This window comes from Caloenas nicobarica, chromosome 7 (assembly GCF_036013445.1).
Source record: "Caloenas nicobarica isolate bCalNic1 chromosome 7, bCalNic1.hap1, whole genome shotgun sequence".
Classification (NCBI taxonomy): domain Eukaryota; kingdom Metazoa; phylum Chordata; class Aves; order Columbiformes; family Columbidae; genus Caloenas; species Caloenas nicobarica.
The window spans coordinates 31892810-31904744 of NC_088251.1; the positions used below are offsets into that span (position 1 = coordinate 31892810).

The 11935-nt window shown below is 42.7% G+C and overlaps 1 protein-coding gene across 1 annotated transcript in view; it reads right to left on the minus strand.

The window, feature by feature from the left end:
* Window positions 1–11935, minus strand: part of CCDC6 (coiled-coil domain containing 6) — a 50509-nt gene extending 38574 nt beyond the window's left edge. The window contains exon 1 of the mRNA XM_065639356.1: window positions 11574–11935. Coding sequence (XP_065495428.1) covers window positions 11574–11888 — 315 coding nt within the window. The 5' untranslated portion in view covers window positions 11889–11935. The remainder of the gene's footprint in view (window positions 1–11573) is intronic.

The window sequence follows — 11935 nt, forward strand, 5'->3', positions numbered from 1 at the left end:
ATTGAGCTGTGTTTTAAAATAACAAGCCTCTGCTCAAAATACAACCACAGCAAACTATTGTTAAAAGTAGCTTTGCTGCCACGACTGTTTCTCTATTCAAAGACAAAGACGCACAAACAAAAGCAGGGAGTGGAGATTTAATAGTCACTCCTCCTCCCCTTCCCCCCAATAATCTTAACGAAAATCCTTCTTCACTTTATGCAGCTCAGGTAAATCATTGCAAGTATGCAAACAAGGAACTCTCATTTTTCTTCATCAGAGTGTATAATAAGAGTCAAAGTATAATTCTGTTAAACCCATCTCTTCAGGCAGAAGGTGTAGACCACTGCTGCATGGCATCCTGCTTGGGTGTCAGCAACTCTCCCCGTTCCCAGGAAGAAGCCCACAAGTTTCCTCACTTCTAGACTAGGTCCTGCGCTCAAACAGCCTCCTGGCTCATCATCCTTCTCGTCTAGATCCAAGTGGCCTTCAGCACTTGGAGATCCTTCTTTCAGGTGTGTATAACCTGTGGGATACCTACAACAATAAAACCTGCCTTTCTTCAAATTTATTAAAACTAGGGAGGAGAAGTACTATATCAAAATCCAGTTGTGGGGTTTCCAAACGATGAGCGTGAAATGCTCACCATGTAATTTCTTGATTCACTTTCTTTAATTTTTTGTTTTTGTTGTTGGGGCTTTTTTTTTCTTGTTTGTTTTAAATGACTAGTTTAAATACAACTTAGACAATCATTAGGGATGGCAATGTTTTTCCCCACCCCTAGTAACTCAACATAACTAAACTCTTAAGAGTGCTCCTTTTAAAATCTCCCCTGATTTCCTCTTACACACATTGTCTTTCTAGAGAAACACTTTCTCAGTGATCCAAAAGTGCAGGAGACAAAGCTTGTTACTGATTATAATCATACCTTGCTCCAAACCAATATATTCATGAAGTAAACACCATACTGTCCATCCCACTATTAAGACACATTAGCTCTAACTCCATCACAGCAAACCTAAGTTTCTACTTATCCTTCCTAGGAGTCAGTGAGCGGAGTAATATTTTGTTTTTTCCTTCTCTACCATTTGGACACCTTACAGTACATACCATAGCATTCTGAAGAGCAATCTCTTTTTAGGCTTTCGAAACAAGAAGCAAGTCTATAAATGCAGTGTATGAAAATATGATAAGGAATATGATAAAACACATCCTTCGCTCTGTATCCTCTGTCTCTGATCTCTACAAACAGAGGTTTGCAGGTTATGGGGCAGTACAATCATCCGTGAATATTCACCCCATACAGATCTGGAGAAGTAGGTCTAATACAGAGGAATTTTTAGGAGATGCCTGCCCACCTTTCCACTCACAGAGCAAGAACTTCCAGTTACGTGCCTCAGTTTGCAGAGGGAGTTTTTTGCAGGTCTACATCTCAGGTACAATTTACTCTTGGAAAAGGACTCTGGAGCTGTTCTTCCTCTTGACTCAACCAGGATTTTGAGGTTTGTGAGAACAGGGCTTTTGCCTAATGAATCAATTCCTGGCAACACTAGCCAGGACAAAATTTCTACTCTCTATTTTTAACGGATTTGAAAAACGCACACTGTTTAAAGCTCTTGGAAAAAGGGTGATTAAAAACTCCTACATTTTGCAAAATCCACAGTAACTGCTTTTGTGGTCTATCTGAAAGTGAAGGGGAACAAAGCGAAATCCCACCACTACCTAAAAACCCCAAACCCTAAAAACCTTCCAACATCCTCTGTTGCCAGTAGAAATTAAACTGCAAGGCACAGGAAGAAGCTTCATACTACGGCCCATTAAACATTGTTGGGTTTTATCATGTCTGACTTGTTAATAAATGTACCTTTATTCAGGACTAAAGTGTATAACTGTGGGATTTATTTATATATGTGATAGGAGTTTTAAATACGATTAGCATCAACAACAATAAAGGAACTAGAAAGACCTTAGCTTTACAGTAATAAGCAGAAACATCACATTTTTAGGCAGTTTAAAGAATTAAAACATCTGAGGAAACCTTACAGATAGCTGAAACACTGCTAGGCTGTTTCGATCCACAGCAGAGCTGAAGAGATACTCATCTACCTCACTAAGCCTACCCCAAACTGAAGAACAGATTGCATGTAATATTAATGTATAGAAGATGAAATTTCAAAGTCAAATTCAGAGTTGAAAAGGGAAGAAGAGGCCTTATCCTAAGAGTTTCTCCAGAGTATCAGTTGATACGCTGAGGGAATACCATCTTTTCCAGGAACAAAACTGCTGTAATGGAAGGCATGCAAGGATAGAGGACTACTCTCAGGCACTAAAAAGGACTGTCCCCATGGGCAACAATTAGCCTACAATGTCTGTATTTTAATTGAATATTTGAAAAAATTACAAACTTAAGTGTCAGGATTAAAAATTGCTTCAGTGTTTCTGTAAATATTTTGCGCGAGCTTTCATCAAGGAGCCCTTGCACCCCACAGAGAGAGATGTGAAACCTGCACATCAGTAATTTGTGCTTTGGAGTTTCCTACTTAGACACTTGTGTTTCACTGCGGAACAGTTCACCTCAAATGTCTTGCCTTTGTTTTCACTTCATTCTCTTTTCTCATACATTGAAATGGGACAAAAACAGTCCGTATAATTAAAAGTAAGACACCTCTTCAGTCAGACAGAAGGACTTCGCTGAAGAAGTGGAACTTGAGATGTTCCCTTCTGGACATTCCCAGGCTGCTGTGCTGGAAGCAAGACATCACAGGAATGTTTTATTTTACAAATCCATAGCAACTTGCTTTATATTGTATTTTTTGCCTCTCTTCTAGACCATGTCTTTGTCTCTTTGCCATTCATTCTGCTTAGATCCCAAATTCTGTGCATAATTCATTTTGTACAGTTTGTCCCTATTATTTTCCCCCTTCAATTTTTTTTTCCTCAAGAGTAAGACAGAAAGGATTCACCTCTTGCTCCACTGCTAAATTCAGCAACTTCCTCCTACCATCTAGCCCAAAAAAGAGCAGCAAAGCAACTGTTTCTCTCACTACTTTTACCAGACTGTGCTTAAATACATCAGATGTCTACTGCTGACAATCTTCAATGCTTTGGAGGAGAGCACTCTCTTGTTTCTTCATTCCAACCACATTTTGAGATAGGCTTGTGAGAAACCAGCACTCCATGTTCCTGCAGCACCCTCTAAGTCCAGCTGCCTGACCAGCCTCATCTGCAGCCCCTGCAGAGGTAAGTGCTTTCTGCTCTTCTGGTGCCCAGGCCACATCCCACCCAAGCACATCTTATGAGGTGCAGCCTGAAAACAAAACCCTTTGTCTGAAGCCTCTAATGGATGCGTGAGCTTGCTCACCACAGATCTGGGCCACACACCGGTATTATTTCCTCATTTACTCCAAGGAGCTTTAGCACTGGCAGTCAAATATGAAAATGCACCTCGTGTATACCAACACTTAAGACTAAGGACTTTGAACATAACTTCAGTACAAACTGAAGTCAGTATCAGCAGCAGGCGGAAACAAGCAATGAGGACAAGTAAACGAAATTAACAAGAAAACTACAGACCACACACCTACTGGGCAAAAAACCAAAAAACAAAACCAACTTTCCTTCATCCTTTCAAATCAGCAATAAAATTCAAACTTCATTACAGTCAAAACCACAACTAAAATGAAGCACAGAACTTCCAGGATCTGCAAAATTATTCTAAATCTTGTCTACACTAGCTTTCCAATACTGGGATTAGCAACAGTGCTAGAAACTCTAAAAAAATCTAATGTTTTACTCTACCATCTAAACCAGCAGATGTGAACAATGCCAAACTCTCAGTATTGGGAATACTCATTTGGGTGACTGACCCATACTGTATTAGTGATAAAAAAAAAAATTCTAGCAGATGTATAGCAATAGCACACATGAATTTTTTTTTTCTTCAATGAAAGCAAACTTGTTGTTAGGTGCACAACGCATAAAAAAACTAAAACAACTCTCATTCAAAACATTTTTAAGCCACTGGAGATAGACTAAGAAAGAATGGCCATTAGTCTCAGTAAATGTTTAAACCCAACATTAAACAGCTTGCTTAAAATAAAAGCTAACTACAAACCCATTCTGACATACAATTCAAGATTCAATAAGTTCACTTGAAAGACAAGCAAAATTACTTTCTATGCAGAATAGCAAGCCCACAGAAACACCAAGAACTTTGCATTATTAAAAATTCTCAAATGTACTCTAAAATCTCAATTCTTATTTCATTTCCATCCCCAAAGTAATTCAGAGAATATAGCAGTATTTCTACTGACAGAACACATTCCACCATTATTAAACATGGGAACATCAATAAAATAACAGATAAAAAAATTAGAGCTGTTATGTAATATTCAAAGGCAAGCAAGACATAGATGGTTATCACAGTTTGGTATCAACCCAATGGCAATACTGGAAACAAATTAATTTACTGTATAAAGGACAGAAACATAACAAGGGTCATTCAGCATGGTTTTATTGAGAACAAGTTGTGGCAGATAAGCATAGACTCATCTTTCAGCCAAGGACTATTTATAAGAAAGATAACCGCAAAGGTTTAGGATGTTTATATGGCACTCATATGACTTCTTGGTTTAGTAATACATGCCACACATTATTTAAAAATGGTTATAAAATAATCAAAGTATACAGCAGGATTTCCAAAGTGGCTTACTGACCTCAAAAATATTCATCAGTGGAAAATTTCATTAGAAATTTCACACCAAAATGTATTAAGCATGACGTTGTTCAAAATATTCACTGCAGAGTATTCCTCAGTAAGTCATTTCTGATAAACTATAGGAGACTGAGATTAGCAAGACTGTAAAAAATAATAACAGAAAACAGACACCTTCAACTTTTGTTTCATTTGAAACAAATTTGTTCTACCAAAGGTGCACTTCTGAAAAAAATTACTAACCCCACAAACCAAGGGATTCTCCCAGACAATTGACAGGGAGAAAAGGAACAACACCTCTGTATGAGTTTCACGCGTGATGCTGCAACACGGGCTGCTACCCAAGGCCCAGCAGAGACAGCTCACCTCTTCTGTACACAGCATTGAAGAAACTGATACCAATCCCCAAAAAACTCAGAAAAAGGCAAAACATCCTTCCTGTAACTACGATTCCACAATTATTAGCATCAACTCAAGTGCTACCAGACAACCCAGCAGCATGGATCAGACCTGGAAGAGGCACAGGCGTGCTGCTGCATTTCTGCCAAATTAGCCAGAGCACACAACGGTGAGCTCACAGGAGACAACTGACAATACTGGATGGAAACTAAACAAATAAAGCCTGTCAGTTCTAATGTAGGCTATCAGGAACTTTAGAGCAAATTTGAAGGAGGGAAGGGTGTTTAGGCCAGATCAGTGCATCATACACCCACAGCGTTTTTCATCCAGCACATTAGATTTCCAGTTTCTCGAAGCCTGAGAGCTTAGTTCAGTTTGTCAAAGTAAACTGGAAGATGCCTGTTGCAGCCTGTATGTTCATAAGGAGCATCCAGAAGACTCACAAATGTAGTCAAAAGGCACTGCAAGAATCAGCAGGTCAGCCTTGATGAAGCTGATGGGAAGAACCTGAGATAGGGCAGCAGAGCTTTTCCAAGCACAATGGTTCTTCACCTGTGTTAGTCTTCAAATTAAAACTGGATACGCTTCCCAAAGACACATTCCAAGGTACGTTATGAGATTCAAAGCTGGAACAACTCAGAAAAACATGAAGATGTGACACAAATCAAAGTAAGTGATTTAGCAACTCTCTTAATCCTCAAACTCCCTGAAAGTACAAGCGTTCCTGTTTATTAACTATTGGAATCAAGTTCAGAAACATTACCACTTTTTCCATGGGTTCATTTTGGTTTTTTGTTGTGTTTTGGTTTTTTGTGGGTTTTTGGTGTTATTGTTGTTTTTTTTCTTTAACCAGCACTAAAGAAGCCCTACAACACTGACAAATGTAATATGCTGTTACCACCGCACCGACAACGTTTTTCAATATGCTACTGGCTGTGCATAACTAACAAACGGAAGCAGAGAATAATATACCTTTCTACAATTCGTTCACCAGTCACACAGCAAGTAGCATTGCTTTTACCACTTTAACCTAAGAGCCAAAACAGTTAACATTACTAAGCTTCCTTTTTCCTTTACAGACATTTTGCAGAAGCTCAACAGAAACTTCTTGAGGATCTGAGGCAAATGTAAAACCAAAATACAAGACACTCATTTCCTATGTGCCTGCTCTTCCTGAAAAATTTTGGATGGAGTTTCATTGTGCATGAATTTGCTAATCTTAGCAGCAAAGTTGTCTTTACTCTGAAAAGGAGGTAAGCAGAGCAGTTCTGAAATAAGTTATTTCTGAGTTAGACTTTCAGCTTAGTCTGGCTACACACTAGAGCTACAAATGATGCAGCTGGATACAGAAGCCGCAAGCAGGCTTCTTACACCTACAGAAGACATCACAAAACGGCAAGTCAGCCGCTTTCACACAAGCAAGACCTACTTCAAAATAAAGAGTAAATAACAGACTTACAGATACCTCTTTTAAAATATTAATCTCTTTCCTCTCTTGGTCTGTTTCTTACCTCTAGCTGCTACTAATTGATTTCTTTCATTCATCCCCGTGCCCATAAGTGAGCATCTTTTAAAGGTTTGTATTTCAATTCAGTTAGCTTATCCTACCCTTTCTTCTATTATTAATAGACATATTCTGTACTGAAACAGGTGTCCTGCTTTGAAATTCTGGTGCAAACTTCAGGAAAGAAGAAAAAGTTGTTGAAAAAACATTTTTAAGGGGATTTTTGACAATATAGCACACTCATTCACTTCCTCAAACTATCCATCCAGGCTGACATTTTCCACGAAAACCCACAACAGCAGACCTCACGTGCACACACATACAAATGCCACTGCACGCTTCCTTGAGAACAAAATGCTAAAATCATATTTATTTCCAGCATCTAAAGCTGGTCATTTATTGAGAAAGCTGTAACAAGTCTGTGATACCACAAAGGATTTTTCCAATCCGCAAGTCCCAGAAAGTCTGTTTGTTTTCAGGAGATGGCTGTTATCGGAAGCCACAAATTTTTTTTAGGATTTGTGAGTAGGGGCAAGGAAATAGGATCTGAGTAAGGCTTTTTCTTCCATTGTTTCTCCCAGCTGGTGGGAGGCTGTTAGCATTGCTCTGCACAAACACGTGAGGAGACTGAGAAGCCAGGAGGTGCAACTGCCTTCTGCCAGCACTCAGGGAATAGAAGTCAAGCTGAGGGCCAAGGTGCAGAGGTGCGGGTTTGGCTACAGACACACAGGTGGCGGCAGAGGTCTGGCAGTAAAATGCTGCCACCAGCAGCGACCAGCAGTCCCCAACCCGACGCCCCTGGCCAGCAAGCACGGTAGCAGTCGCTACCAGACAGTGATACCTCACGGCCAGCCCACAAAAACCAGCATCCAAGTGTTACTTATGCCATTAGCGGTTTGGATGAGACTGTCTCATCTGAACTGATGGTCCTGGGGATCCACACAGCACCACAAAGAGCTATTTCTAGGATAATTCCCTTCCCTACAAAGCAAACAGTAGGAAAAAAACTCCACCTGAGAAGCTGTTATTGTAAAATCTGTTACAAAACATTAAAACTGCTACACCAAGCACTCTGGAGCACAGTCATTTTTAAATTAAGGCTTCTCAAACACACTATCTCAGTTAAAAAAATAAATAACAGAATAAGGCTTAGTTTAATTTTCTAAAACTATAGAAGACACCTGGCTATAGTAGGCCAATTTACACAAGTTAAATTACTGAATCTAACACCCAAGAGTAAGCACGTATATACCTGCAGCAATCACGGACTAAAATTCTTTTTGTTATGAAATGCACTGTTTGTATGAAGCATGTCAGTTTCAAAACAATAACAAAGAAAATCAAAATGCTTCAGTATCAGTTAAAGGTTACATGGCTTTCACTGAAATAGGATGACTTTGTTACATCAAACACCGAAAAGTAGAAAAAAAGCAGCTAGAAATCCAAGTCCTACTGACTTCAAAAGCAGCCTCCTAAGCAAGACATAACTACACCCGGCTGAGGTATTCCAGCTTTCGTCACACGCAACTATTCAAAGCAGTCATCCCACCACCACCAGCCAGTTTTTAAGGTGCTCTTATTTAACTAGACAAGTTGCGCTGTTCCAGACTTAGTCCATTAGATGTGACATCTCCTTGTTAGGCCTTTTTCACCAAAAAATCAAGGAAGTTCACACAGGAAATTCACTTCTGGTAATGCAGCACTATAACCCAAACTCATTATTTCACGTCTCAAACACACAGCATCTCAGATCTTCAGGTGTGTGATTTTCCCCCGAACTAGGCATCATCCGTTCCATTTCCTAAAAAAGACCTTGCAGAAACATACCATTAGATCACGCAATTAAATATTGCTAAAGACAGATAAATGAACTCTGCAAATGCATCAAGTGATCTTAGTTATTTCTTCTTAATGCTTGATCCAAAACTTTGCACCTTGTAATGTAATGATCTTGCACAGCTAGATAACACTTCAAATTTACTGAGCTCTCAGCCTGCTTTGCTCCCTCTCTCACAGTTTGTTACCAATAATAGCAGCTGAAAGTTATCATGTATATTTACTTAATTTCACATGAGCAACAGCATAATTTCATTTGCATTTCAGGCTGCTGGATGGAGTAGAGTTCACGCACCTTTTTAGACATAGATTTAGTCCAAGCCAGTTTTACCAATTTCAGTATTAAAGCAGCATCTAGTTTTACATGTTCTACATGCGAAGTCATATGAAGTTAGCGAGCATATAAGCCTGCAAAGTCAACACCTTTTCTCGGTCAGTTTTCCAAGTGCAACTACTTTAATGTAGGCCTCCTGTGCTTAGATACGCTTGTTTTCAAGCCTATGATACAAGAGTTAACTACAAAATAGAACTAATACGATCCTACAGAGCAAGCTATTTAAACAACTCCCAAACTGTACACATCCAATAATACTAAGCCAAGAAACAAAGATGTCATATTAACGCTTACACTAGCACAGACACAAGAGGAAGGAGGAAGAAGACCGCTTTCTACCTGATAAACCTTAAAGAGAAAATATTCAAAGCCATTAAAGATAACGGCGGGAGCCAGAGAAAGTGAAGAGTACCCATGGCACTAGCACAACTGAGCTCAAATGACGGGACTGTGGAAAGCTCGCAGGTGAAGAGCCGCGGCGTTCAAGGAGTCACCTTCACCTCCAGCACACAGGTTTAGTCATTTCACCTGCTATTTTGGCTCCCTGTGGGTTTCATTTGCGCTTCACAGTTCAACACCTGATAAAAATCAAAGCTGATTCGTGACATTACAATGTCTACAACAGGAAACGGGTACGCAGCACCCATCTGCCAGCACAGCAACACCGCCAGGAGCTTGAGCAGGCTGGTGGAGGAGTAAAGTGATGAAGGTTTAGAATCACAATGGAGAAATTCAGAAAACTTTCTATTTAATTACATTTACATGCAAATGGCACACATTTCAACATTCCAATAACATTCATCTCCACTCAGTTGTATACTAGAGCAACACAACAAAGTATTTTGACTGCAAATGTGTTTACATTACAGACTATGTAAACCACAGCACAAAGTCTCAGTGACCTGAAAAAAAGCTATGTTTTACATTCATTATTTCACCGCTTACTGAATTAGAAGTGGTTTACTCGGCTGTGCACGCAGTTTAGCATACCAAAAGACAGAGTGTCTGCTAAAGGTGCCAGTTTTCCAGACAGCGTACAGGTTGCTATAAAAGTCTAACACCTTTTCTCTCTTTATCCAAGATGTCAAAAACATACAGATTGAGTTTCAGATTTAAGAAAAACACTTCCATTTTGTAAATTAAAATCTGATGAAAATATAAGATAATCAGTCTCTAAAGACAGCACCTAAAGAACTTTAATGCACACAAACATTTTTTTCAAGTTGTTTACGAACAATACACCTACCAGGGGTTCAGAAAGATGCTTTGCCTTTCGAACAGGCAAAGAGAAAATGTCTGACTGACAAGATGTCTTAGCCCCTTTCAACATCAGAAGGCACTCCGCTGCTACCTAATTAAGACACAATCTCTTCTCATAAAGTATTAACAAAGCACACGTTTCCCTGACTAGCACTATATTTGTCATCCTTGAATAAATTACTTCTATATTGTATTTCATGCACTCTTCCGGCCCACATCCTGCTAGACACTGAATGCCTACTACTGGGAACAGATGAGAGGTTTGCCTAGACGGGCTCCATTTCTTTGCTAGATATACCGACAATGAAAAAAACTGATCATCAATAAAATGGCCATCAGGCTCGTAATAAAGTAACCTCTACAGAAAAAATCAGATGAGAAGAGAATGACCACATGCAGGTGAAATCGGTCTCTCTCAAGGCATCTCTATCTGCACCGGCAATAATGTACACAACAGCGTATACAAGTATCAGGGTTACCTTGAATTGGTCTTTAACATGTTACCTACTTTGTTTCCATGTAGGCCATGATCATTACAACATCTAAATGATCCCTCTGACCACCGAATTAGCAAAACCCCCTCTAATCTAAATTCCTAAACTCTCAACTCACAGAGAAGAAAACAACGTCATACTATTGTATTCTCATAGGTACTTTACAGAGGACTGATGCCTAACAGCATCATATAAAATGATGTTCAATTCCAAGTTGTCCTTGCAGTGCTCACAAACCAGTAGCTGAGCTCTTCCTGGGACGGCATGGTGTGTTACTTGCATTGTTTCCAAGAGGTTTCTTTAAAATGGGTTTCTAAATAACCTCTTGAAATACCACAGCTAACAAAAAGCACAAATAAATCAAACACTTCTTCACGACTGAGACGCTACCCTGCAACTCGCTGTTTCTGCACTGTGGCTGAGGAGGTGACGGCTGCGGAGATAATCCATAATCTCCGCAGATCACTCCAAGAAAGAAAAATCTCTACTTTGAGAAACTTCAGGGGACATCCAGCCTGGCCCTTCCCCTGCAGGGCCCTCACCGCCGCCGAGCCCCAGCCCTGCCGAGCCGCCCCTTCCCGAGCCCTCCCCGCCGGGACCGCCAGGCGCAGGGCAGGGGCGGCGGCGCTGCCTCCCCGCGGAGAGCCGCGCCGGCCACGCGGGTCCGGGCCGGCGGCGGGGGGCGGGCAGCCACCTCGGTTCCCCGCCGGTTCTCCCGCAAGGAGCCTGGACCCCGCTGAGCGCCCGAGGCCGGCGCGAAGGGCGCCGGGTGACCCCACCTGCCCCCCGGCCCGCTCCCCCCGGACGGGCCGCGGTGACAGCCGGGCCCGCTTGAGGTAAAGCGGCCTCAACCGCCGCCGCCTCCGGGGGAAGCGGAGGTGGGGGCGCCCGGCGGCGGCGAGGCGGGCAGGCCGCGGCCGGGCTGAGGGGAGGGGAGGGCGGCGGCAGCCGGGCCCGCCCTGCGCGGACACCCCCGCGGCGGGGCACCCCGCGCACCGCCCGCCCGCCTTCCCTCCCGCCCGCCGGGCCGGGCGCGGCGCCGCCCGCACTCACGATGGTGACGCTGGCCTTGCGCAGGTCGCGGTTCTCCTCCTGCAGCGCCTTGCACTTGAGCTTGTAGGTCTCCAGCTCGATCTTCAGCACCTTGTTCTCCTGCTGCAGCGAGGCCAGGCGGTTCGTCAGCTCCTCCAGCCGGAACGGCGAGATCACGATCCCGCCCGCCTTGCCTCCCGAGCCGCCGCCGCCGCCCGGCCCCCCCGCGCCGGGCCCCGCCGCCGGGCCGCCCGCCGCCAGCGGCCCCGCCGGGCCGCCGCCCCCGCCGCTGCCGCCGGCGCCGTCCGTGTCGCTCTCGCTGGCGCTGTCCGCCATCGCCGCCGCTCCCGCCGCCGCCGCCAGGCGAGCAGGGGGCGGGGCCG